This window comes from Asterias rubens, chromosome 14, assembly GCF_902459465.1.
Source record: "Asterias rubens chromosome 14, eAstRub1.3, whole genome shotgun sequence".
Classification (NCBI taxonomy): Eukaryota; Metazoa; Echinodermata; class Asteroidea; order Forcipulatida; family Asteriidae; genus Asterias; species Asterias rubens.
In genome coordinates, this window is record NC_047075.1 from 11,758,024 (window position 1) to 11,785,808 (window position 27,785).

Genomic DNA, 27,785 nt, shown 5'->3' on the forward strand with positions numbered 1-27,785 from the left:
CAAAGACTAGCCTTCACAGTTGCAAAAAATATCAAACCTGTGAAAAGTTTAGCTCAATCGGTCGTCGAAGTTGCGAGATAACTATGAAAGAAAAAACACTCTTGTCACACGAAGTTGTGTGCTTTCAGATGCTTGATTTCATTATTATCTCGCAACTTCGACGACCAATTGAGTTCAAATTTTCACAGGTTTGTTTCATGCACATGATGAGATACACCAAGTGAGAAGACTGGTCTTTGTCAATTACCAGTAGTTTCCAGTGTCTTTAAATTCCCCCAGACTATAGGTGACCCGCTACGGTTTTTTTGTTTTTTTTTTGTTTTTTTTTAAGATCTTTATTTGCATGGTTAACCGAGAACACCTACCTTTAGGCTATAAAGCTATGAATACAACAATTCTGTGATCATACTTATAATTTGTATCCTTTCGCGCGAAATGGTAGTTCAAAACATCACTTTACTTATAATTCGTTTTTCAGACAAAATGATGAATTGACTAATTTCAAACTGGAGTAACTCAGCAACGCAACACACCCCAAAGCTAAGACATAATATACCAAATTGCTGCTGCTGGTGTGTTGTCAACATCTGACTCATTTTCACGTAGCGAACCTTTGACATAGAAACTGTCTGGCCCAGACAATTTCAACCTCTTTTAATGCTTAACCTTTTGAACTTTTAATTGGCGCTGTGTACGTGTTGATATAATTGTATTTGGTGTATTAAGGGGTCTTTTAAAAAACACAATGTCCACAGATTTACACTAAACGTACACAGTTTGACGAAATTTGATTTTTCAGGATTAAGGACTAAAAATTAGCCTTGGTATCCACCAGTTTCGGATTCAGCACCCCCAAATTAGTTAAATCAGGTATGTTACCAACTTTATTAAAAAAATGCCGCTCACTTCCTTAAAGGATTTGGGTAGCTTTTCAAAATGTCCATAGATTTACATTAAACTTACAGGGTTTAAAGATAATGATAGTGGAAATGATAATGATAGTAGTATGATCACAAAGTTGTTTTATTAATAGCTTTATTGCTTATAAGTAAGGGTTCTAAAGGTTCTAAACCATGGAAAATCTAGATCTAAAAAAGACATTAAAAAAAATTCAAACAAAAATGTTTTTTTTTTTTTTTTTTTTTTTTTCACATTTAACTGTCCATTACTTAATAATGCATTGGGCGACATCTGACTCATTATCACGTAGTGGGTCACAAATAGCTTACTAGTCACCGTCCTCTGGAGTGCGTTCGTTTAGCTTCCCTGGGTTGACCCCGGTTAGTGGCGGGTTTTTTTTCCAGGACGAACGTGTGCAGATAATTACCCACGTTCGTCCTGGGGAAAAAACACCATATACCGGGGTTGACCCAGGAAAGCTAAACGAATCCACCCATAAGCATAGTTCAGTTACGTTTAAAGGCAGTGGACACTATTGGTAATTGTCAAAGACTAGCCTTCACAGTTGGTGTATCTCAACATATGCATAAAATAAGAAACCTGAGAAAATTTGAGCTCAATCGGTCGTCGAAGTTGCGAGAAAATAATGGAAGAAAAAAGACCCTTGTCACACGAAGTTGTGTGCGTTTATATGGTTGATTTCGAGACCTGCAGTTCTAAACTTGAGGTCTCGAAATCAAATTTGTGGAAAATTACTTCTTTCTCGAAAACTATGGCACTTTAGATGGAGCCGTTTATCACAATGTTTTATACCATCAACCTCTCCCCATTACTTGTCACCAAGAAAGGTTTTATGCTTATAGTTATTTTGAGTAATTACCAATAGTGTCCACTGCCTTTAATACTGCACAATCTGCACTGGACACCAGTGATATTTACTCAACATAATTTATTGTTAGCATAACAACTTATAACTTGGTAAATAGCAATGGGGAGAGCTGTTGATAATTTACTTTAGAACAATATTGTGAGAAATGGCTCCCTCTGAAGTTACGTAGTTTTTTTTAAGTGGTAATTTCTTACTTAAAAATTTGAATTGAATTCGAGAACTCTGCTGAGGTGTTGACTTGTCTAATCTGTTATGACCAAGTCCATATATTACTGGGAAAAAAATGGAGTTCTTCAGATTTGGTCCTTCTTCCTTTGGAGGTAAAGGTTAACATAGGGTCACGGTAAACCAAGGCTAGTATTAAATGCTCAAAAATTATGTACTGAAAAGAATTGAAAATTTGTAAGTTCTTGGGTAAAAGCCGGTTTATAGTCGATCGCGCGATGGAAATCTTGCGCGCGATCCTAAGACTGAGGCCTAAAAACAGTGTCTTGGTATGATCTCGTGTCAAGATTTCCATATCGCGACCATCCCGCCACCGACTATAACTCGGCCTTTATGGTACAACTTACGGTTTACCTGGAAGTTAAGGTCGACACGGGGTCGTGGTAACCTTGTCCAACATATGACGTAATTCTTCGAGGCTCGTGAGTAACGCCAGAGACCGGCTTCAAAAACCGGCGTGTAGTTTGACCTTTGACCTCACATAGAGATACACGCAAATTCTACACCAACATTACCAAGCAAGTACCGTATCCACCATGCATGAACTGTATAAATTATACCTACACGTCAATACACGTGGATGCGGACGACCAAAAGAAAGCTTTCCATATCCGTGTTTTGATTGGCTAACCGAGGTGAGCTCAGGCCAATCAAAACAAACCCAGCAACGGTAGCTTTTAGTCACTGCATTTATGCAATGGTATCATTGTATCCAATGAAATTACTGGATCTGAATAGCAGGTACCTGTCTCGCGGATAAAGACAGGGGCCCAGTCTAGTCCATCATTGTGTGCGTTCGTTTAGCTTCCCTGGGTCGACCCCGATGTTGCGTATTTTATTTTTTTCCAGGACGAACGTAGGCACACAATTACCCCACGTTCGTCCTCGAACCAGGAAAACAACCCAGACACGTCACCACGTGAGCTTTCCCGTGGTGACGTCAGTGCACCTCGGGCCAGCCCCAAGTGACCCTATCCACAAGTGGCACTACCGAGCCCAGTTCATTACAGTGAAAGTTCGGTGTGGTGGGGTGTGTCAATCGTTGCTTGCTCTCAGTATCAGAATAAGGACGATTACTAGGAGCTGAATGTAAATTACATGTGTCCACGCTGGTATAAACTATCCGGAACTTTGCAAGTCGTCTATCAAGGTAAACCTACTTATACACAGCATGACTTATTAGACAGTGGAAGTGTGAGGAGCCGTTTATCATAATAGTGGGGTGGCCATCCGCTGGCAAATCGTGGGCCAAAGGTGGGATGCCCTAGTAGTTAGTAACCCAAAATTAGCAATAACTGCAGCAAACCTGGGAAAAAAATTGGAAAGAAGCTAATTTCAACTGATAATGGTAGGTATGGGTGTCAGTTACCACACTATCAGTTGAAATCAGCTTCTTTCCAATTGTTTTCCCAGATTTGCTGCAATTATTGCTAATTTTGGGTTACTATAGGTCGGGAAGCTGTACTCTCTCACCACGCTTGTTTTGTACATGTTCAAAATAAGCGTTTCCTTGTGTATCATTCATACCCCGTCGTTCACACAGCTCCAAGACCTTACTAATAATGTGTCTAGTGGGAAAACCAGTATCATACAAGCAGCGCGGTAGCATAGTGGTGAGATCTCTGTATACTAGTAATGAAAACGCAGGACGATGTCGGCAACCATTTCGAATTAGAAACAACCGCTTGATCGGCATTGACCTGGGTGTACACGTTATAGTTGCATCATGTCAGCAACACCTTTGACATATAGTCTAGACCAGATTTCCAAAAAGGGCTCTAGTAAAGGGTCTATGTAACTTTTGTAGGACAAAAAACACAATGTCCACAGATTTACTCTAAACTTACACAGTTTGAAGATAATGATAGTAGAAAGCTTCACTGGAAATATTACGTGCTGAGGTGCTGTAGTTTGGGGGAAATAAGTTAAACAACGTCATGAAAATAATGTTCGTCTCATGACACGAACATTATTTTAATCAATTACAAATGTATTTTCATGACATTGTTTTACTCATGTCTCAAAAACTACAGCACCTCAGTAAGTAATATTTGAATGGAAGCTTTCCACTATCATTATCTTTAAACCCTGTAAGTTAAATGTAAATCTATGGACATTTTGAAAAGGTACCCAAATCCTTTAAGGAAGTGAGCGGCATTTTTTAATAAAGTTGGTAACATACCTGATTTATGTATATTGGTTTGCGGCAACACCATGTGTGTGTGTATCTACATGCCAGGTAAAGTTGTTCTTAGGGAACTGTCTTGCTTTATTCTACTGCCGTGGAGTAGATAATCGGAGGTTCGGGAGACTTCTCAGTTCTGAAAAGAACTGTCCTGCTTTTTAACTATTACCAGGGCGGATGGTATATAAATTAGGCAGCATAACGCATTGTTAGTCGTGTTTGTACACACACGGACAAATTTCACACAAGAAGACGATAGTAAGATTCCGAAACAAAGGACAACAACATATGTATCCCCTCCAATGATAAACAATCCAGCCCTCTCTTTTCAGCTGGATGTGAGAAACAAGGAAAAAACAAATACATGTATCTCTTTATTCATTATTACCGCTCAATCCACAAGTATAGACTCCTGCTTTATTTTTGTATGTCAGCTAGGACGGTTCCCAGCAATGAATCATTCATGAAAGGTGTGCGTATCTTCGATATTAGCAATCACAGTTTGCCAAAATTGGCAAATTGTGGCAAATTGTTTTGCCACTCCCCAATTACATTAGTGTCCTGTGAAAGATGCGAGATAATAATGAATAGAAAAAAGCACCCTTGTCAAACGAAGTTGTGTGCTTTCAGATGCTTCATTTCGATACCTAAAAATTCTAAATCTGAGGTCCCGAAGTCAAATTCGGTGGAAATTATTTCTTTCTCGAAAACTACGTCACTTCAGAGGGAGCCGTTTCTTACAATGTTTTATATTATAAACCTCTACCCATTACTTTACCAAGTAAGGTTTTATGCTGATAATTATTTTGAGCATTTACCATTAGTGTCCACTGCCTTTATACCAGCAGAATGAATTCTACAACTCCAGTATTATCAATTGAGGAGAAGAGGGATCTATGTCACGGGAAGTCTGCATTGCCGTACGAAGAGCGACGCAAGATTGTGGACGATTTGTACCGAGAGTGGATTAAGGACGACTGCTACGAAGAGGTAAAACCACTAGAGTTTATTTAACTAAAATAAAATAATAAATTAAATAGTATACACATAATGAATGTTTATGAGTGCAATGGTGCGAATAATGTTCATGAATTGAAAGATGGAATGTTCTATTCAACGAGGCGGAGCCGAGTTGAATGGAACATTCCAGCTTTCAACGAATGAACATGTTCGCACCATTGCACGAATGAAAAACATTCATTATTTGTTTTATATAACATCCAAGTAGATCTCTGTCATTTTGATTGAAAGATACAACTTTCAAAACAAACAAAGCGTAGGCCTACAATTTTTAATTGTAGAAGCCGAATGCTAGAAATTTTACTTATTTTTATGCCTTGCAGTAACACATGCTGCGTTACCAAAGGCACGCGCACGCAGTGATGTTTTTACTCGGCTTTTTCGTTCCATCCGAAAAGTACCATTGCACGCTGCCAGCACAGTAAGCGGAAAATGGTGATCATAAGCGCAGAGTTTGGTGGTTAAGAGTTCTGTGAAATCAAATCGTACTAGATCAAACATCAAACCACCGACCCAAAAAAAAAATTAAAAATCGTAATTAATTAACCACGTGACCCATATTTGCATATTTAATTGTACAAGGGGACAAAGTTGTTTGACATTCCTGTTGATGCTGACAACATGAGAACATCAGCATAAGTATTGGAATTGCACTACCTATTGAACCACTTGGAGTGTTCAAGGAGTCCAACACGTCAGTCTAGAGTCCAACTCTGATTGTAAAAATCAATTCAGGCATCATCTTCAATTTAATTTTATGCAACAAGCAAACTTATAAATTTTCTGATTTTATTTCAAAGGGTAACATAAATGGCTGTTAGCAAACGGTTTCCAGCAAAAACTACATGGTGTACGTGCAAAATACTCTTATTGACCTCAGGCATTTACCTCTAGATAATAAATCAAGCATTCAGTTCAAAATGATAAAAGTTTGTTATTGCCACATTATTCAGCGAACCATGAATCATACACAGCTACCATTCACAAGAAAATCTATGTGTGGAGGGTAACGAACAATAAAACAAATTTTTTAGTAATTGTTTGTCACGATTTATATGTTGAAAAATATATATAGTTGTTTGGGGGGCTGACTCCGCCTACCCCTTTTGTGACGTCAATCGAGGCAGACTTTGCCTGCAATGCGTATAGTAAACACACGTGCAAAGTACATGTACGTCCAAGTCGTGAGTTGGTACATTTCAAAAAGTGTTTTTCTGCATTCAGCAGCAATACACCTGGTCGGCAATTTTTTTTTGAAACGTAAAAAACTCACGACTTGGTCCGTACATGTACTTTGCAATTGTGTTCACTCTACGCATTACAGGCAAAGTCTGCCTCGATTGACGTCACGAACAGCGCCCTCTCGGGTCGGGGTCTACTCTTAAATTTGTAAATAACATAAGAACTGATTTTTTTAAACCTTAGTTAACTGTTTATTCACATTCCACTCATCAAAACACATATATTAGTGACAAAAGCTTTATTTTGAAAAAATACCACTTCCAGGTGACTTTAATAAATCACCTTTACATTGTAACTTTAAACAAAAAAAGGATAATTTAAATGAAGCCTAAACGTATTCCTTCGTTCAATTTGTTTTGGAAAGTTGTATTTTGTTTCTCTTTTAATATATATATATATATTATAAAAATATTACATGCCTCTGAAGAAGGTCCGGATTGGATCGAAAGCTAAGGCCATCTACCCTATTCATTATATATATTATAAAAATATAATTTTGGCTACTTACCGTCTTTACGTTTAGAATTTTTTTAAATGTATTGGCGAGAAGTTCAGTAGGGGTCTTATGATTTCATTTATGAATTGTGGTATTTCCTTACTTGTAAATTGTTGTGTTTATTTCTGCTGTTGGTACAATTTTATAATCGTTGTCGTTTTGCTGTTGTTGTTTATTTATCTGTTTCTTGATGATTTAATTATGCGCTTGTGTACATTTTATGGAATAGGCGCAACGTAAATCAATAACTTAATTATAATAATAACAATAATAAATAATGTCATGAAAAAAACACATTTTTTCTAATTCTCGGGTCTCGAAATCAAATTCATGGAAAATCACTTCTTTCTCGTTCAAAGGGAGCCTTCTCTCACAAGGTTGAAAACTATCAACAGCTCTCCATTACTCGTTACCAAGGTTTTATGCTAATAATTATTTTGAGTGATTATTCTTTTTTAACTGTTCTAGGGAGGAGCTTGGCAGTATAATCATTATAAAATAATCTTCTTCTTTTTTTTTACAGGAAATGAAGAGACTCGGCTATGTTGCACACATTGAACTAGCTCAAGAGATACTGAAGTGCGTTACAGACAAGACTCCACGTATACTTGATTGCGCTTCTGGAACTGGCTTTCTGGGTGAAGAGGTAGGCTGCACACTATATTACACTCTTACCATCTTGGTCATGTTCCCTGTTTCCGTATAGTAACGCATACTAACATTCTTTGCGCAAACACGGCACCAGACTATTTTTTCGTCCAGCCTCAGTTTGGTTACAATGCGAATTGGAATGGAGTAAAAGCAGGTTCTAACTCATAACATGTACATCGCAAGATGGTTTTGTTTAAGGATCGTTTGTGTATTCGATAACAGCAATGAATGCTAACATTCATTGCGCAAACATGGCACCAGACTAGTATTTCGTCCAGCCTCAGTTTTGTTACTGTGAGTTTAAATGTCAAACAAAACTTGTATTAAGTTTTATTATTGTTATTGTGGTTTTTGTTTACCCTCCGAGCTGCCCCGGGTGGAAATGTAAATGCTGGACCTCCACTAGGCGCGATCGGAAGGCACAATCGGTTAAAGGCAGTGTACAATATAGGTAATTACTCAAAATAAATATTAGCACAAAACCTTACTTGGTAACGAGTAATGGGGAGAGGTTAGTAGTATACAACATTGTTGAGAAACGGCTCCCTCAACGTAGTTTTCAAGAAAGAAGTAATTTTCAACGATTTTTATTTCGAGACTTTTAGAATGTTGAGGTCTCGAAATCAATCATCTGAAAGCACACAACTTCGTGTGCAAAGGACGTTTTTTTCTTTCTTTAATATCTCGCAACTTCGACGACCGATTACGCTCAAATTTTCACCGGTTTGTAATTTTATGCATATGTTGAGATACACCAAGTGAGAAGACTGGTCTTTGACAGTTACCAAAAGTGTCAGTGTCTTTAAATAGTTGTGTTTGTGGCAAGATTTTGTTCTCGTTATACGGGTCTGAACATTAAGTTGGTTTATTGTTTGCATAATAATGTTGTACAACGGGAATTAATTTACACATGTTCCAAATAATTCTGTTAATGGGAAGGTACACGTTTGGTAATTGTCAAAGACCAGTCTTCTCACTTGGTGTATCCCAACAAAAGCATACAATAACAAGCCTGTAAAAGTTTGAGCTAACTTGGTCATCGAAGTTGCGAGAAAATTATGAGACAAAAAACACCCTTGTTGGACAAATTTGTGTGGTTTCAGATAAGAATAAATAACTTCTAGCTAGAAGTATTTTATTATTTTAGTGCGGAACTATCTCTTTCTCAAAAACTATGCTACTTCAGAGGGAGCCGTTTCTCACAAGGTTTTATACTATCAACAGCTCTCCAATGCTCGTTACTAAGTCAGTTTTTAAGTTTTTTTTGTGTTGAGTAATTACCAAACGTGTACCTTATGCCAGGTGGAAATAAATACACTTTTATGGTATTGCAGCTTATAAACGTGAGCCCCAAACAGGTACACCACTTAAGCCCAAACCAAACAAACATTGAAGCAGTCTGAAATGTGAAGGAAGCAACATGTATTCAAACGATTTCAAATGTATTCAACAAATAGTATGCACACAGTAATTTCCGTGCACATTATATGGGGTCCACAAGCATGACTCTAGCAGTCGGGCAGGGGTCTATCGAATTCCTTGTACTTGTGGTAAAGTGTACATTGGCGAGACCGGTAGAGACCTCACTACCAGGCTGAAAGAACACGGCGAAACGTGCGGAAACAAGGGTGGGTTTTCCCGTCATATTCTCCCGACTCCGATGACCGATTGGGCCTAAATTTTCACAGGTTTGTTATTTTATATATAAGTTGTGATACACGAAGTGTGGGCCCTTGGACAATACTGTTTACCGATGTTGTGCGATTGCTTTAAAGGGTAGTTCAAAAGAAAAATCTGCGGAACTGATCCATACAAGTTGTATTTATTGAAAATGTATAAAAAAAAAGTGTGAAATTTTTGACTCCCATAAATGACCAACCGTGTTAGTTCTTAAAGTAAAGGGAAAACCACGCACATTCGAGGCAAATTTGTGTGGATCATTAACCATTAATATGCATTTTATAACAAACGGTTACAAACGCTTTCCAAAGACCAACTCGACCGATCCAAGGCAACGTGTTCGTTAATTGATATAGTATCTGAATTTGTCCTTTCCCTCTTTTTGTTTAACAGCTGCAAAAGATTGGCTTCACAAATGTGGATGCCCTAGACGCATCGCAGGAATCTCTCAATTACAGCAAGAAGAAAGAGATTTATCAGAACTACATTTGTGGACTTCTCGGACCAAAGAAAATGGAAATTGACAGCGGTATTCAATTTATTTATTTAATTATTTCTCTCTTTTATTTACCACCGGTGAGCCAATTAGTCAACGAAATTGGCCCCTACCCTTTGAGCTAAAAATGCATTCATAAATACCTCAGACTCTTCTGACCTCACTAAGTCGAGTACGTGACGAAATTAGTCACAGGCTAAACACTATTCCACTGTCACACTGTCATTTGTTTCTTTATTGGAACCAGTGTGAAACTGTAATAAACAAGAATAAAACATACATTTAGTTATAAAGCATAACGTGAACGAAGCCTTAAAATATAAAAAAGCTGACATAGAATGGGTAAAGTCACAAAAAAGACCCTATATCCATGCTGAAATACCAAACATAAGATTTGCCCAGTTTCCGGACAAACGTTGAATGTGTAGTGCCTTCGCAATGCACACATGGTAAAAAAGTACATGTAAAGCGCACATGTAGCCGATTTTGGCAACAACAGTTTTAAGGAAGGTAAACTAGCCTGAAAACCCTAATAAATCGAGCGAGCTAGACAAGGAATGATTTATAATAAGACGGAATGAAAAACTTACAGATTGTGCTTGATCCAAGGGAAAAAAAAACAAGGAAATTGGGGCTCAAAACTGCAGAATTAGACGAAGGCTTTATAACTGGAAAATGATAGATGCGAGTAAAAATAATGATCACTTGAGGGCGCTATCTACAAAGGCGAGAGGCCTATTAAGTTCTCGGGGCAAGGCACAGACAGTTTCGCTATATAGGTGTAGAGCGTGTCACGTGTGTGTGTATGAACCTCTGTTTATGACCAGTAAAAAGTGTTGAAACATGGGCGTGACACGCGGACATGCACCTGTGCTCATAAGACAGTTTCTTCATTCCCATTGGTCGAGAGCAACGGCTGAAAATAGTGCCATGTCACGTGATACGCGTGACGCGCACAGCATTCCCTTCAAAGGAGTTAATTTATTCCAATTAAGCATAAAACAAACAAGTACACACACATACATTAGGTATTTTTTACTGCAGTCTTTTTATTATTGCAATGGTATTTCTTCTTCAATGCCAACAGTTTGTTTAAAATTAAAATTCTTCAAAATTAAACCTTCTGACGAGGACGTACTGATTACAATCCTATTTGCAGATCACACCCAAATTCAACAACCTGGTCATACGTTTAGTAAAAACGTACACATTAGTTGGGAAACATTCTTAGTTGGTCACAACCAACCAAAAATTGAGTTCGTCTTGAACGCTCAAATGCATGTATACATGTACATGATGTACCCATGTGAGGTATATTAGAGAGGTTTCGCAAGCGTACGGATACAGATACAGATACGGATATGATAACCGTATCCGTTCACGTCAGACGCGCGTTAGATTTTGTTTCGCGAAATATAGGTACATGTACGTATATGTCACTTGAGGGCGCTCGCACTCATCATGCATTCATCATGGCGACGCCCAGAGAGGAATGAGCTTGTACGGTTTGCGATTGAAAATAACGACGAAGATATGGTTATATTCCTCATGTTACCAACTTTCGGGCCGACAACATACAACCCTGATATTGCAAGATTTAGTTTAGAAACTTTAACAGATATTCAGTGTCTAAGTAGCTTCAGGTTTGACAAACAATCGATCCGACGACTAACCACAGCCCTTCGTTTGCCTGAACGTTTTGTTTGCCCGAATAGAACAGTCGTTAGTGGGCAGGATGCTCTATGTGTCCTCCTCAGAAGGTTGGTTTATCCAAATAGGCTAGTTGATTTGGAACCATTTTTTGGTCGTCCTAAATCTACCTTATCATTGATTATAAATACAACTCTGAACTACCTCTATGATATACATGGACACCTTCTGATAAACTTTAACCAGCCCTGGTTAATCAATAGATTGCAGAGGTATGTAGATGCAATCCACCAGAAAGGCGCTCCCCTAAGTAACTGCTTTGGATTTGTAGATGGAACTGTGCGGCCCATATGTAAACCTACTCGGAACCAGCGAGTATGCTACAATGGGCATAAGCGTATTCACTCATTGAAGTTCCAGTCAGTAGTCGTGCCAGATGGCATGATTGCTAACATGTTTGGCCCAGTAGAAGGAAGGAGGCACGACTGTGCACTGCTTCGTGAAATTCGACTAGATGATATGCTCGATAGGTTGCAAGCTGATGGTGTGGTAGTTGGCAATGATTTACCGTTTGCTTTGTATGGCGACCCAGCCTACCCCATACGTAACTACCTCATATGTCCATTCAAGGGTGCAAACCTCACTGAACAACAGCAACACTTCAATCGTGCGATGTCTTCTGTAAGAGAGGCTGTCGAGTGGGAATTTGGAAAAATTTTGACCCAATTTGCATTCCTAGACTTTCGCAAAAACCTCAAAGTACTCCTGCAGCCAGTGGCGAAGTACTATTTGGTAGGGGCATTGCTCACTAACTGCCATACATGTCTGTTCAACAGTCAAACCAGTCAGTACTTTGCACTAGTTCCCCCTTCTTTGGACGAGTACCTACATGTAGCTTGACTCTAAGTGATGTTCAATCATACCACAGTAATCTCCCGAGACGGTAATATCCACAGGACAAACTTCTAAATTATTGTCATCTGCAATTTTGTTACTCATATTTACTAAATGTAGCACATTGAATATATTTGTAAACAAACAAATAACAAAGCACTAGTTACATTCCGCATCAATTGGTTTAACATCTCTGTTTTTTTTTCATTTGAAAATGAAGTGACAATAATATAGCATATAAACAATGGTAACAGCATAAACTCTTGAACAGTTATTATTACAGTAAACTTTAATTGCAAGGAATCTAAACAAATTTTATGGTTCTGCTGCTTACCAACGAATTCTGTGCTCACGGCGCCCTGTAAGACACAAAGTGTTATGTGCCGTAAGCGCAGAATTTGGTGGTAAGCGGAGCCATAACATTTGCCAGGGGCCCAATTTCATTAAGCTGGTTAGCATAAAATATCCCGATTGTGCTTATTCTCTAAACAAAAAGTAGAAGGGAATCAGTCACAAACAAAATACATAGCATGGCATTTTGGAAGGTAGTGTGTTTCTGCTAGGCAAGATTTTTCTGTTCTAACCAATATTTTTTTGAGCTCAGCATTTAGCAGCTTTATGAAATTGGGCCCAGGTGTCGCATACTTTTGTCACCTGGCCTTTCAGTTAACAAAAGATTGAAGTAAAAAGTACACCCCAAACTTGATATGCAGCAAATCACAAATAAATAAATAACAATAAGGCAAGAAATGGAAACATCAACTTGTAAATATCAACTTGTAAATATCAACATAAATATAAAATGTAAATATCAACAATCTATAAATGATTGTTCAGTTTTCAGGTTATTTTGCAACTGATTGGTTCTTTGTACCCACAATTAATTATTTTAGTATCTCCATTGTTGCAGCATCTCTTTCCATTCGTTGTTCTTTTTAAAGGAACACGTTGCATTGGATCGATCAAGTTGGTCTTTGAAAAGCGTTTGTATTCATTTGTTACAAAATGCATATGATTAGAAAGATATTTTAAAAGTAGAATATAATGATCCACACAAGTATCATTCGAAATTGCATGGTTTTCCTGTTACCTCGTCGACAAACACGGTCGGCCATTTATGGGAGTCAAATTTTTGACTCCCATAAATGGACGACCATGTTAGTTCGCAAAGTAAAAGGAAAACCACGCAATTTTGAGGCAAATGTGTGTGGATCATTGTATTCTACTTTTAAAACATCTTTCCAAATTTTATAACAAACGATTACAAACGCTTTTCAAAAACCAACTCGTCCGATCCAAGGCAACGTGTTCCTTTAAGCTGGTTAGTATACACATAATGAATGTTTATGAGTGCAATGGTGCAAATATGTTCATGAGTTGAAAGATGGAATGTTCTATTCAACGAGGCGGAGCCAAGTTTAATAGAACATTCCAGCTTTCAACTCATGAACATATTCGCACCATTGCACTCATAAACATTCATTATTTGTTTTATATAACATCCAAGTAGACATTTTCATTGAAAGATACAACTTTCAAAACAAAGCGTAGGCCTACATTTTTTAGTTGTAGAAGCCGAATGCTAGTAATTTTACTCATATTATTCCTTGCAGTAACACTGTTGCGCTACCAAAGATGCGCACCCAGTGATGTTTTTACTCAGCTTTTTCGTTCCATCCGGAAAGTAACATTGCACGCTGGCAGCGTGCAATTGTACTTTTCGGGTGGAACGAAAAAGCACGGTGAGTGACTCAGCGTGCAATGGTACTTCTATTTGCAATCACGTGACGGACAATCGTCCAATCAAATGGCAAGGATCTGCTTGGGTGTTATATAACATAAAATATTGTGATTGTAAAATGTAAATATCAACAATCTATAAATGATTGTTCAATTTTTAGATGTTTTTGTGGCTGATTGGTTCTTTGTGCCCACAATTAAATTTTTTAGTATCTCCATTGTTGCAGCATCTCTTTCCATTCGTTGTTCTCTTTCTTGCCTTTCTAGATTAAATCTGTCGCGATCCAAGCGCAACTGCTCCAATTTCAAATCAGCTTCTTTAGCATTTTTCTCCCTTAGCACCTCCAAATACTCAGAAAGACTTGCCCGAGCTCCAGATTTTTTAGACCGCTTCAAGGCGCCACCATCGGTGTTTTCTCCTGGAGGAAAGAACACATGAGTACATGTACAATGTGCATAAGTTATCTTCACTCACTCATGTCTCTTACACCAATACAATACAATAAAAAAAGGCAATTATATACCGCTTTTTCATTCAGCAACCAAACAATCAAGTCCCTAAACTTGTCTTGTAAAATACTACACCAGTTACTGCAATGTGACAAAGTACTTGCAGTTCTGTAAAGCAAATATAATTTGTGCGAATTGGATATTTTTTCATGGAATTTCCTAAAACTGTTCTGATGGCTTGCTTACCAGATCTTTTGAGAGACTGCATTGCGGCTTCCCTGATGTCTTTTCCCTGCTCCTCTTTCTTCTTTTCATCTTCTAGAGCCTCTTTTTTCCCCTCCTTCACTTTCGCTGCTTCAGTGCACAATTCATTTACTTCTGTCAGGAGTGCATCACGCTCAGTGAACTCTTCCTCTGTGCCTGAACTAAAAAACATATAGAGAACTGTTAAAACAGGTGATTATTTTATTGTATTGATTTATTATTGAATCAACTTTTAGAAAGAGAAAATGAGGAAAATGGGTGTTTGTATAATCTAATCTAGTAAACGATTGTGTTTGCTAATGCGACCACAAAATGCCAAGAATATAAGAGGATGGGGGCCCGCTGTAGAGTCCCCCTTCCAAAATAAAAGCCTGACCCCCACCACACAAACCAGTTCCACTGCCCCCTCCCATAAAAAGCAATCCCCCCACCGAAAAAGTCCTGGCAACGTTCGCTGCTTTCCTATGCTGTGTGGTTAATGTTTTATTATGCTTTTTTAGTGAAAAAGATGGATATTAATTTTGGTTTGACCCATATAGATGGGTAAAAGATGGTGTAAACAATTTTTGTTTACAAATTCCAACCAAAAACATCAATGTGATTTCAAAGTAGGCCCTAATGCAAGGTTGAAGTAAAACGTTCCTTACGCTTTTAAGGACTGCATTTCTGCTTTTCGGTGTGCCTTCAGTAAGGTTTTCATTCTGTCCTTACAACCTCTGGGTGTGACTGTTTTCCCGTTTTTAAGAGTGGAGTTGACGTTATATACAATTGAGTCCCATTCTTTGGCATTTTTCTCTTTCCCATACGGATTTATGGCAGCAACCTCCTTCAGCAATGCTATGTCAAGGCCTGGGTAAAACCTTATGCTTGTACTTGTATTTGTAGAAGACATCTTGTAGTTGTAGCAAATTTGTTTTAGGCCTACTGTAAAAACAAGAAAAATCATTTGGTTAATTTTAGTGCGGGGGAGGGCACAATCAAGTCTTTTCATGGCTTGTAATGTTTTTATTTGTCAGTCTGTTTGCAAAGAGAAAGAATACGAACATGACGAAAGCAATTATTTTTTACTCAGCTTACACTATAATGAACACTAGACTGTATCTTTGCAAAATCCAGAAGGAAAAGTAGTTCAAACACAACACAAAATCTAAGGTTAAAACGGGTTTTTTTTAAATAAAAAAATATATGTTTACTAACACTATAAATAGTACAGTAATATACATTTTAGTTTTTTACTAAATAATACGTGAGGCCTTTATTTCACTTTTAGAACATGTACACATGTAGAAGTAGCTAGACCTAGCCAATTATTTATAGATAAACCTAGGTTTTGCTAGCCAAATAAACTGCAGAAACACTAAAGAATCGATTGCATACATTTTACATGTAGTTTTGTTTTCGACCACAGGATTTTTGAAATTTTAATCTTAGGCCCAACGTTCAACGCGTATGCTTTGTACATGTACATACATGTATGTACACGTACATGTGTATGTAAACAGAGGGCATGGTGAAGAAAATTTCCCAACAAGCATGACCGGTCGAGACCTCGTTTATATACTGCATTTTCTTATCTTTTTGGATGCAATTGACTAACAATATTCTATCTCTATCAAGCACGATACCAGTGAAAGCAATTCTGTGGGAAATGTTTTTAATCTGGGGCAAAAATACAACTAAAAGTCTGCAAAACAGTATCCGTTTTTCTACTTACGTGTATGAGCTCCCGTATCCGTTGCTAACGTGTGTGCAAACACCGATAGTCGCGGATACGCGTCACGTGTACACACAAAGTGTCGACGTATCAGTATCTGTATCTGTATCCGTACGCTTGCGAAACCTCTCTATTGACGTTGCCAGCGCTAGGCAAAGCCAACCAGCAAATACATGACAACAAGAGTTAAAGTAGAATGTCAGGTTATACTTCATCGTTTTTCACGATTAAAAAAAGTATGTGTGGTATCTTTTGACGAGTATTTTAGAAATGGAAAAAACACAGCGCAAAAATAAAGCATTAGAATATTTTTTTTTCGTTTTTAAGTTCATATTCATAGTCCACAACCCAACAGTCAATGCTATAATCCCAACACAATGAACAGTAATCCGATTATAGCCCCTTTTTTCGGACTCGGACGACCAGACAAGCTCAGCCCACTGAAGCATTTAAAGAACCTATCCCCCAATCGTCTCACAACCGCTGCTGAATCGTTTGCTACTGTAATCGTTTGACAATCGTGTGATGGTTGCCGAACCGGCCCTAAATGGACCGTGCGCCTTACCCGAGGGCGGCGGAGGGCCTTATCATTTTATAGCTGGAGGGGTGTTGTGTTGAAAGAAATCATTGAACAATTATTATAATGTTTGCATTTATTTCACTTTTTGACCAAAAGTGCTGATGTTCTTTTACCGAAAAGGTATTTATGAATGGGAATCGAAGCGTGTCCCTAAATTCATTGCTTGCTCAAAATGCACTGAGGCAGGGCAAATATGAACTAAATAAGTAATTGATGGTATGCCTCATGAAACAAGTTGGCTTTCAGAAGTGACTTGAACATTTTTTTAAAGATTTTGTGTCCCTGAGGTGATTTGGAAGTTTATTCAAGAGTTTGGGTCCGTGTAATGAGAAGGCTCCAATCAGCAAAAGTGATGTGGCTTTTTCTTGGCACAACAAAGTATGGTGAGCTATCTGATCGTCCGTTCAGCACCAACTTACATTGATTAAAACATTGATGTAATGTCTCATGAGAATTACAATAAAGGTGTTTGAAAACGTTTGAAGTTCAAGAGTGACGCACGCAGAATCTTACATTCGAAACACTTGCCACTGGGTGCAGCCAGACAGTAGCTTCACCCCCCCCCCCCCCCCCCCCCCCCCCGCCTGATGATTTGGTGAGGCAAGAGAGAGATAGAGTAACCAGTTGAGACCGTTTCAATTTAACTAACCCCCGGGCTACATGAGAAGAAACCACATAAATCTTCATCTTTCGACATGGTCAGTACTGAGACGAAAAAGATGAGAGGCCTTGCGAAGGGACGATTCACTAGAATATGTCGTTCCATTGACACCGCAATCACGCATAGTAAACCCATAGAGTATGTCAACATGTTGGCATCTGATTTGAAGTCGGCATGTGACACTGTCTACGCCAAGCATGAACACCGACGGTGAAGAAAATGAGGACTGGATTTCCACTACAAGATCCACGCCCAGAAAGATGAGACAGATGCCTCCAAAATAGAACAGACACAACTTGAGAACGAGGCTAAGCAAAAATGTCACTGCACAAGGCGAGAAATCTAAGAGACGTTCACGAGGCGGATCTTCGTCAACTTTGTAAGGGTATTACGTCATACATCGAGAACGAGTCAGTTGATGCAGTGAAGACTGGGAAGATAGAGTTAAAGCAATGAATGGAAGATACCAAAGCAGCTCACATGCAGTACGTCATGATGTTACCAGCGGCTTCTACCAATTCGTGAATCATACACACAGAGGAAAGATTACACAACTTGTGTAAAATATTACCTGTTTTAGATGTAGTGGGCGAACACCATAACTATTAGGTAAAACTTTACCCAACAGGCGTTGGGTAATATCTTGCTTAATAGCTGTGTAAAAGTTTACATAAATATTGGGTAGTTTTCTTTACTGAATTGTTGGGTAAACCCACTCATGTAAAATATTACTTAATTGTGACGTAAGACTTTACCGCTTTACAATGTAAATAGTTGTGTAAAACTTTACATCAATATTGGGTATTTTTTTTTACTGAATTGCTGGGTATAAATCCACTCATGTAAAATAATTACTCAATTTTGAAGTATAGATTTTACCGATTTTTAATGTAAACTGTGTGCCTTTAAAACTGGTAATAATATACACAATGCTTGTGTTGAATACTAGCAAAGTGTTATTTCATGGAGTTTAGGGCTGTAATAAATGGACACATCATAAATACTGAGACTTGGCGACTACAACATGAATTTCAAGATAACAACTTTTTAATAAAAATTTAATGGTAATAATATTAACAATCCAAAACATCACATGTGCAAAATGGGGTTTTCTGTATGTTTCATAATCAGTCAACAATTTCAGTGAATTTAAAAAATTACAAAAAATCTACCTAATTGGCAAGGTCAGAATAAATACTTCCAGGCTAACACAGTTTAAACTGAAAGGTTGTTCCATAAATCAAAACTATCACAACTATCACATCTCTTATGATTTTGATACTTTATTGCAAACAATTTGTGCAAGAACTTCTTTAACTACAATGCTTCTGGAATGGTCAAATTACATTAATTGGCAAGGTCAGAATAAATACTTCCAGGCTAACACAGCTTAAAGAAGAACTCCAAGGTCAAATTCAATTTTGGGTTTGAACAATTTGTATGGGGAATTATTGGTTTATCCTAATTGTCGCTAAGCAATCAAAACGGTGTTGAATTTGACATTTTGACAAATTTGACAAAAACTGGAAGGGTATTGAATACAAATTTGAATTTGACCTTTGAGTTCCTATTTAAACTGTAAGGTTGTTCCATAAATCCAAACTATCACAACTATCACATCTCTTATGATTTTGATACGTATTTGCAAACATTCACTGCACCACCCGAGTTTCTGAAAACCAATTTTTCAAGATTCTTGCAGTAAACAACTGGAATCGTAGTTCAATTTTTAACAGATAGCTTAATATTTATGCACAATTTTTTACCCTTTTGGTAATGTTTGTATAAAAGTACAAGCTCCCATTGGGAACAATAATCAGCTCTCGAATATTTTTTTGTAAGGATAAAATGGACACAATAGCTTTTCAAGGCTTTTATCTGGCTCAATGCTCATACTAATTAAATGCGAAGGCGTTAGTTTTCGACAATATCATCAATCATTAATGATGAATAAATACAGTTTCCTTTGTGCTTACTAATTAGTATGAGCTAAATTATTTCATCGAAGCTAATGACGATGAAATAATTTAGCTCATACCAATTAGTAAACACAAAGGAAACTGTATTTATTCATCATTAATATTGATATTGTCGAAAACTAACGCCTTCGCATTTAATTAGTTTGAGCATTGAGTCAGATTAAAGCCTTGAAAAGCTATTGTGTCCATTTTATTCTTCCAAAAAAATATTCGAGAGCCGATTATTGTTCCCAATGGGAGCTTGTACTTTTATACAAACATTACCGAAAGGGTAAAAAATTGTGTATAAATATTAAGCTATCTTTAAAAAATTGAACTACGATTCCAGTTATTTACTGCAAGAATCTTGAAAAATTGGTTTTCAGAAACTCGGGCGGTGCAGGGACTAGAGGGTTAACTACAATGCTTCTGGAATGGTCAAATTACATTAATTGGCAAGGTCAGAATAAATACTTCCAGGCTAACACAGCTTAAAGAAGAACTCCAAGGTAAAAATTCAATTTTGGGTTTGAACAATTTGTATGGGGAATTATTGGTTTATCCTCATTGTCGCTAAGCAATCAAAACGGCGTTGAATTTGACATTTTGACAAATTTGACAAAACTAGAAGGGTATTGAATACAAATTTGAATTTGACCTTTGAGTTCCTATTTAAACTGTAAGGTTGTTCCATAAATCCAAACTATCACAACTATCACATCTCTTATGATTTTGATACGTATTTGCAAACATTTTGTGCAAGAACTTTCACTGCACCACCCGAGTTTTTGAAAACCAATTTTTCAAGATTCTTGCAGTAAACAACTGGAATCGTAGTTCAATTTTTAACAGATAGCTTAATATTTATGCACAATTGTTTACCCTTTTGGTAATGTTTGTATAAAAGTACAAGCTCCCATTGGGAACAATAATCAGCTCTCGAATATTTTTTTGTAAGGATAAAATGGACACAATAGCTTTTCAAGGCTTTTATCTGGCTCAATGCTCATACTAATTAAATGCGAAGGCGTTAGTTTTCGACAATATCATCAATCATTAATGATGAATAAATACAGTTTCCTTTGTGCTTACTAATTAGTATGAGCTAAATTATTTCATCGAAGCTAATGACGATGAAATAATTTAGCTCATACCAATTAGTAAACACAAAGGAAACTGTATTTATTCATCATTAATATTGATATTGTCGAAAACTAACGCCTTCGCATTTAATTAGTTTGAGCATTGAGTCAGATTAAAGCCTTGAAAAGCTATTGTGTCTTTTATCCTTCCAAAAAAATATTCGAGAGCCGATTATTGTTCCCAATGGGAGCTTGTACTTTTATACAAACATTACCGAAGGGTAAAAAATTGTGCATAAATATTAAGCTATCTTTTAAAAATTGAACTACGATTCCAGTTATTTACTGCAAGAATCTTGAAAAATTGGTTTTCAGAAACTCGGGCGGTGCAGGGACTAGAGGGTTAACTACAATGCTTCTGGAATGGTCAAATTACATTAATTGGCAAGGTCAGAATAAATACTTCCAGGCTAACACAGCTTAAAGAAGAACTCCAAGGTAAAAATTCAATTTTGGGTTTGAACAATTTGTATGGGGAATTATTGGTTTATCCTCATTGTCGCTAAGCAATCAAAACGGCGTTGAATTTGACATTTTGACAAATTTGACAAAACTGGAAGGGTGTTGAATACAAATTTGAATTTGACCTTTGAGTTCCTATTTAAACTGTAAGGTTGTTCCATAAATCCAAACTATCACAACTATCACATCTCTTATGATTTTGATACGTATTTGCAAACATTTTGTGCAAGAACTTCTTTAACTACAATGCTTATGGAATGGTCAACATTAATCAGATGCATCATGAGATGCACAGTAAGCCCTGAACTCTCGAATAGTGCTGCTCTTCACACCGCCTTTGAGTTCAAACACAACCAATTCAATGAACTCCCAAACGCCAGAACACTCCTCCTGGTAGCTCAAGTCGAAGACAAAATGTGTTTTGAAACACACATCCAGTGCTTTCACAAGGGATGACTGTTCAAATGCATTTGCTCAAAAATTACGAACACTTGCTGTGGAGCCAGTGCAGACCCACCTAATATCAGCATGGTTGCGATCTGGTGTCCCTGTTGATGTCTTTCAAATACTGGTCCAAACTTGTGTTTTCCTGCATAAAGGGGAATAATATTAAACACAATAGGTTAAATTTCAATGGGGGTGCAGTACAAATTGTATGACACGTGTATATTGTCTGTAATGAACTTAAAGTATTGTAATATTACAATTAAACCAATTTTGCTGTAAAATAATGATTTAATCTGATTGTCTTAAGGATGGGGTACACACAATGTCAGATTAAACCATTATTTTATATCAATAGTGGTTTAATTATCATATTACAACACTTATAGATCAATAGAGACAACGTTCCAGTACTGCAATGTATGTGCAATACAATTTGTACATGATGTACATGCACATAAATTTAAAAAAGTACAAATACAAATTGAAATAAAATAAAATAAATAAACAAATACATAGGGGCTTAAAAAATAAACAAATCAACAAAAGGTTCAATGATGGAGACTTGCAGTTCTTGAATAAGGTGATAGGATCCCAGGAGGAGAGATAATTTTGGTGCTATATATGCAATCCCACATAACAGTAGGCTACCTGAAAACTTTGATTTTTCTTGATCTTTATCTGATTTTTCTTTTTGTTCTTTTTCTTTCGTCCTTTTTTTTTGTGTGGGGGGGGGGGGGGGGGGTGAGATTTCTTGAATAATTCCTTTAACAGGTTAAAATAAACAAAGGGTAGATGTGTTTGTGCGATTCCCCTCTCCCAGAATTTGCATTTTAAGTCAGTTGTATCATTTGTCAGTATCTTGTAAAGACAAAATGTTGAAAAGTTATTTGATTGTTCTTCTGAACAAATGAGAGATTAAAGTTAGCCCAATCATTGGCCTGATGCACCGTGGCTGTATGCAGTGGTGGTGCTTTAACACAGTGGCGATGTACATGTGTACAATGGTCTTCAACGATGCATGCTGTACGTGTACTATGTGCACAATACGGGGACCATTGATCAGACCTACGTATGTATTTGTGATATTCAAGTCACTGTTCAAAAGTGTTGTCAGTCAAAATATGACGTTCAACTGTCCCTTTATCTGTGCTAACTCGTGCTAACGAGTCGTGTATAGTCTATCACTACAGATAATAACATCAATACAGAAATATGTTATAGTACTTACCTTCAAACGTCTCAACTAAATGAGGGAAGTTCCACTCAAGAAGGTTTTTTTTTCATGAGATCCATTTCGTTACGTTGTGTGTGGTTACACTGTGGTACTGCAGAGCGCGACCCCAGCAGACAAGTCACACGCTGCGTATTTTGCACAATACTTGAGTAAAATATCGTGGTTTACTAAACACCATGTAAACTTTTACAACCAGTTCAGTAAAATTTGCATAATATGTGTTTAAAGTTGCTAAGTTATGTAAACTATTAGTTTTACTAACTATTTGAGTAGTTTTTTATTTACACAAACATTTTGTTTAAATTTTTCATTAATTTTTACTTATGTTAAGTATTTTTTCACTTAACACATTTAACATAACTTTTTTTTACCATTCTTTTTCTGAGTGTACTACAAAATAAGTGAAGCAATCGGCAAATTCCTAGATTGTCATGGATCTTCTTCATCCCAAGCTCATCATGGGAAGAAATCAACAAGTGGGTTCCATATAGAGAAAATGCGCCTACCAGTCATTGATAGTGGCATCATAAATTACCCAAGATTTCGTTCAGATTTCAAGAAAATCATCCAACCTGAGACAACAGTAGATCAGTCTGCTTTTGTTCTGCACAGGTCTTTGGGTGAGAAGCCGCTCCAAGTGATTGGCGCCATAGACGATGATGTCAACGAAATTTCGTTGAGATTGGATGAGCGGTATGGGGATGTATATTTGGTTTGCGGTAACACCATGTGTGTATCTACTTGCCAGGTAGAGTTGTTCTTAGGGAACTGTCTTACTTTATTCTACTGCCGTGGAGTAGATAATCGGAGGTTCGGGAGACTTCTCAGTTCTGAAAAGAACTGTCCTGCTTTTTGACTATTACCAGGGCGGATGGTATAGAAAATAGACTGGACTACTACTTTAGCTTATAGGATCGTAATTAACTGTACTGCCGCGGAGTCAGGAGATGACTAGAGCAAGCTAGTCGAAACGTAGTAGTCCAGTCTAAGTTCCTCCTCATAGGGTTTGAATATAAAGGGTACCACCCAATAAGACTACAAGCTGTAGACCACTTGCTCGTTCTGGAAAATAGATTCGGTAGATGTTTGGGAGGCACTCATCCAGCCATTACCGAGATAACCAGACGAATCCTTGCCGCTACAGCGATGATCCACCATGTGTCAACTTGCAGCCTAGACCAATTCATGACGTTGGAGAGCATGGGAGTGGAGTGTAACCAAAGATGCGGGAACTGTAGATGTGGTAAATGTCCCATCGGGTCCAAAGACTACCGTTTGAAGGAAGAGCGTGAACTCGCACTAATTGATCAGAATCTCGTCTTTCAAGGATCTCTTTGGGAAGCAGCTTATCCCTGGATTAAGGATACTGCTAATCTACCAGAAAATTTAGGTTCAATCGGTCATCGGAGTCGGGAGAAAATAACGGGGAAACCCACCCTTGTTTCCGCACGTTTCGCTGTGTGTTTAAAATAAATCTGTAATTCTCGATATCGAGAATTGATAATTGTTTTAACGTTTTTTCAAAAAGTAAAGCATTTTATGCAATAACATTTTAAGAGAAGTCTTTCACCATTACCTTCGGTAAATCCTGTAGGTTATTAGTAAATCTGTGAACTTTTTTTTTCTGTTCCGAAAGTGTCCAATGGCTTTAAAGGTAGTGGTCACTGTTGGTAACTACTCAATGTAACTATTAGCATAAAACCTCTTTCAAGGGGGAGGTGTAAATCTGTCAACGATTGTGCATGCGTGTGAGAAGCCTTTACGGTGTGGGGTCCGGGCCCGCTTAAGGGCCCGGGAAAATTTTGCATTTTAGATGCTCTGTGATGCAATCTAGGGCAAGTTTTGAAGGGGACTAATTGATATAGCAAATAGTGTCCCTCACCCTTCAAAAATTGGTGTCATACTTGCCCCCAAGAATTAATGCTCATGGTGTGACACATGGTTTGGTAATACACACAGTGCAAAACTTCGGCTTCATCATAAAGGTGGTCAAACAAAATGGGGGGGACATTTGATATTGTGTCCCTCAGCCTCCAATAGATGGGGGACATGTCCCCCTGTCCCTCCCCCCGATTGACGCCCGCTTCTGTTGACAAAACACTGTATATCTCCAGGATTTAATTCAACATTATCCCCCTCCGTGAAAACTTCGTTCCAGTTCGGAAGGTCTTCTCACAGCAGTTCCAGTTCACATGAAGTTCTACGGTCAACGTTCCTTCCAATTTGCTTCACCTAGACTATGGAACTCTCTTCCCAACAATCTCAAAGACTGTGCCACACTAGAACAATTTAAATCACGACTTAAAACCCATCTCTTCAATCACAGAAGCGCTTGGAGACTTTATTTTGTATTATGCGCTATATAAGAACTGTTATTATTATTGCTATTGCTGTTGCCGTTGCCGTTGCCGTTGCCGTTGCCGTTGCCGTTGCCGTTGCCGTTGCCGTTGCCTTTGCCATTGCCACTGCCATTGCTATTGCTATTGTTATGAAGTTTGTTTCGCCGGGCAAAAAGACGCGTAATCATGGTAAGATTGCGTGTACTTTCTAGCTGGCTGCCAAACACACAGGTTTTTCCAGGCGGTATGCGCGCGAATCATGCTTCGGTTAACGAGTGAAGTCATAGATCACAGTCATCGTCTATACTATTATTACATGTTTAGTTTTAATATTTGTCTTACAGACCTTATGCACATGATGTCATATCAGTGGGGCGCCCTCACCTAGAGGTAAAAAAGCGGCCGTTCATTGGCCAAACCTGTTCGCCGCGCGTACAAATCTGTGATGCTTGAGTGTTTCTCCATCGTTTTACCTCTAAGATGGCGGCTGGATGACGTCATTGCATATAGCTGTTAATAGTTATTGTTGAAGTCTGTTTTTATTTTGTTGTGTTCCCCAGACGTGTATGATGCTGTTGTGTTTACAGGATGCTTTGGGAACATTCACACAAAATCGGACTGTTTTCCGGAACTTATACGAATCACTAAACCAGGTAGGTCTATCGCTGCTGTAGAATTAAGAATGTCGGTGCTATAAAGTTGTCGATAACAAATTCAAACAAAGTATCCTTTGGGGAGGTAGTGCTTTCTGCTCTACCAGCCAGGGATCACACCCAGGTAACGATACAACCTGGGAAGCGGCAGACAGGGATCACCTTAAGGGGATGCGACTTTTTATATCAGATATCAAATAAAAAACCACAAGGGAAACTAACTCGGTACATTTTTAAATGATTTGGGGTTGAACAAAGAAAATTGACTAGAGCGGTATTTCATCCAACGACCTCCGGTTTAACGTGCCGGCGCTCTACCAACCGAGCTATCTAGCCCTATGTGGGTGGTCTCCCATAAACATTTGTCAATATCTTTGTTCTTTTTTTTGGGGGGGGGGGTGGTTGTGGGGTTTAGTACTTACGTATAAAGTGCAAACACACATCGATGTATATGCGTAAATCCAAAATTTATAATATTTATCCCCGGTGCAAATTAAAAATTTATTTATAATACTAAACCATTTTGAGTTTTACCAATATACACCGATGTGTAGCAGTGTAAACTAAGTACTTGCCCGAGTTCTGTGGGGGAAAAAAATCACAGGAATGTAACTCTGGTGGGATTCGAACCCACGACTATTGCAATTCTAGAGCAGTGTTATACTAGACCACCGAGGTTTCCCGGTAGCTAAAGGCAGTTCGAAACCTGTGTTTTAGCAGCGGGTATGGAAACGACAATAATTTTAAAAAAAATTACAATATTGAGAAAAAACTTTACTAACGTGACATGTGTACTTTTTTAGGTGGCTATATCATGTTCACCGTACGACGATCAGTTCTTCTGGAGGATGAGTTTTGCAGTAATGGTGCATTGGATGCAAACATTCATGATCTGGACCTGAAAGGAAAATGGAGATACCTCTCGAAAACGCAGAAACTCTACATGACAAATCAAGACTTCAGAGGGAAGAAAGAATACTGTTATGTTTTCGTTTGTAAAGTGCTTTGAGAATAATCGATTTGGTTTCACAGTAAAAAAAAAAAACAGCCCCTTGTTAACCATTCAAACGGCGTTATGGGGTGTGTGCATGGATTAGCCCAGACATAAATTTCAGGACGCTTGCTGCAAAGATGCAAAGATTAAAAAAAAATCAAATTTCGCCGCCAAAGGCTGAATTATGTTTAAAACACAGAACTTTGTATAAAAGAGACTTTTTTAAATTACAGAAAAACATCAATAAACATGGACAAAAATGTAGCGTTTAGGCTGGGGAATCTCAAAAAGACAGTTGGGATGGTTTTGACCCCAATATAGGTCGAGTGACCTTGTATGCTCAATCGGTCGACTGTTCCCGATCTTTGACAAAGGGACCAGAAGTTTACGTCTTTCATTTCCAGGTAAAAATAAAAGCAAAAACCTACGGGTCTCATTGACAAAAACACAGTAAAATAATTGTTGAGTAATTGTTTTTAAGGGTTTATATGTTAAAAAAAAATAGATAAAGTTGTTTGGGGTGACTCCGCCTACCCTTTTGTGACTTCAATCGAGACAGACTTTGTCTTGGTCGAACATCGAACACACGTACGTACAAGTACATTCACGTCCCAGTCGTGAGTTTGTACGTTTCGAAACAGGTTTTTTCTTGCATTTTTCCGTCAATGTCGACCAGGTGTATTGCTGCTGGACGCAGCAAAACAACTAATGATGGGGTCAGTTTGCAAGTCTTTTCCAGCGCTGTGCAGCACTACACATTTTGACATGAAAAGAAAAGTTCTTTTCTTAAACATGACACCATCCCAACAATTTTTCCAG

General features: G+C 37.9%; 2 protein-coding genes across 3 annotated transcripts; one reads left to right on the forward strand and one right to left on the reverse strand.

Annotated features, from left to right (window-relative positions):
• Window positions 1-2,839: 2,839 nt before the first annotated feature.
• LOC117299338 lies at window positions 2,840-27,639 on the forward strand. 2 transcript variants are annotated; one of them, XM_033782860.1, is made up of 6 exons: window positions 2,840-3,164; window positions 5,045-5,189; window positions 7,481-7,603; window positions 9,682-9,817; window positions 25,880-25,972; window positions 26,776-27,639. In XM_033782860.1, exons 2-6 carry the CDS (start codon window positions 5,049-5,051, stop codon window positions 26,979-26,981), a joined length of 699 nt encoding a protein of 232 aa, XP_033638751.1. In that variant the 5' UTR covers window positions 2,840-3,164; window positions 5,045-5,048; the 3' UTR covers window positions 26,982-27,639. The 2 variants fall into 2 exon arrangements, with proteins under 2 accessions (XP_033638751.1, XP_033638750.1); XM_033782859.1 differs by having other exon boundaries at window positions 5,048-5,189.
• LOC117299339 lies at window positions 14,135-16,129 on the reverse strand. Its single transcript, XM_033782861.1, has 2 exons — window positions 14,765-16,129; window positions 14,135-14,487 (listed from the first exon to the last, which is right to left on the reverse strand). The coding sequence occupies exons 1-2, from the start codon at window positions 14,952-14,954 to the stop codon at window positions 14,219-14,221; spliced, it is 459 nt and encodes a 152-aa protein (XP_033638752.1). The 5' UTR covers window positions 14,955-16,129; the 3' UTR covers window positions 14,135-14,218.
• Window positions 27,640-27,785: the final 146 nt, after the last annotated feature.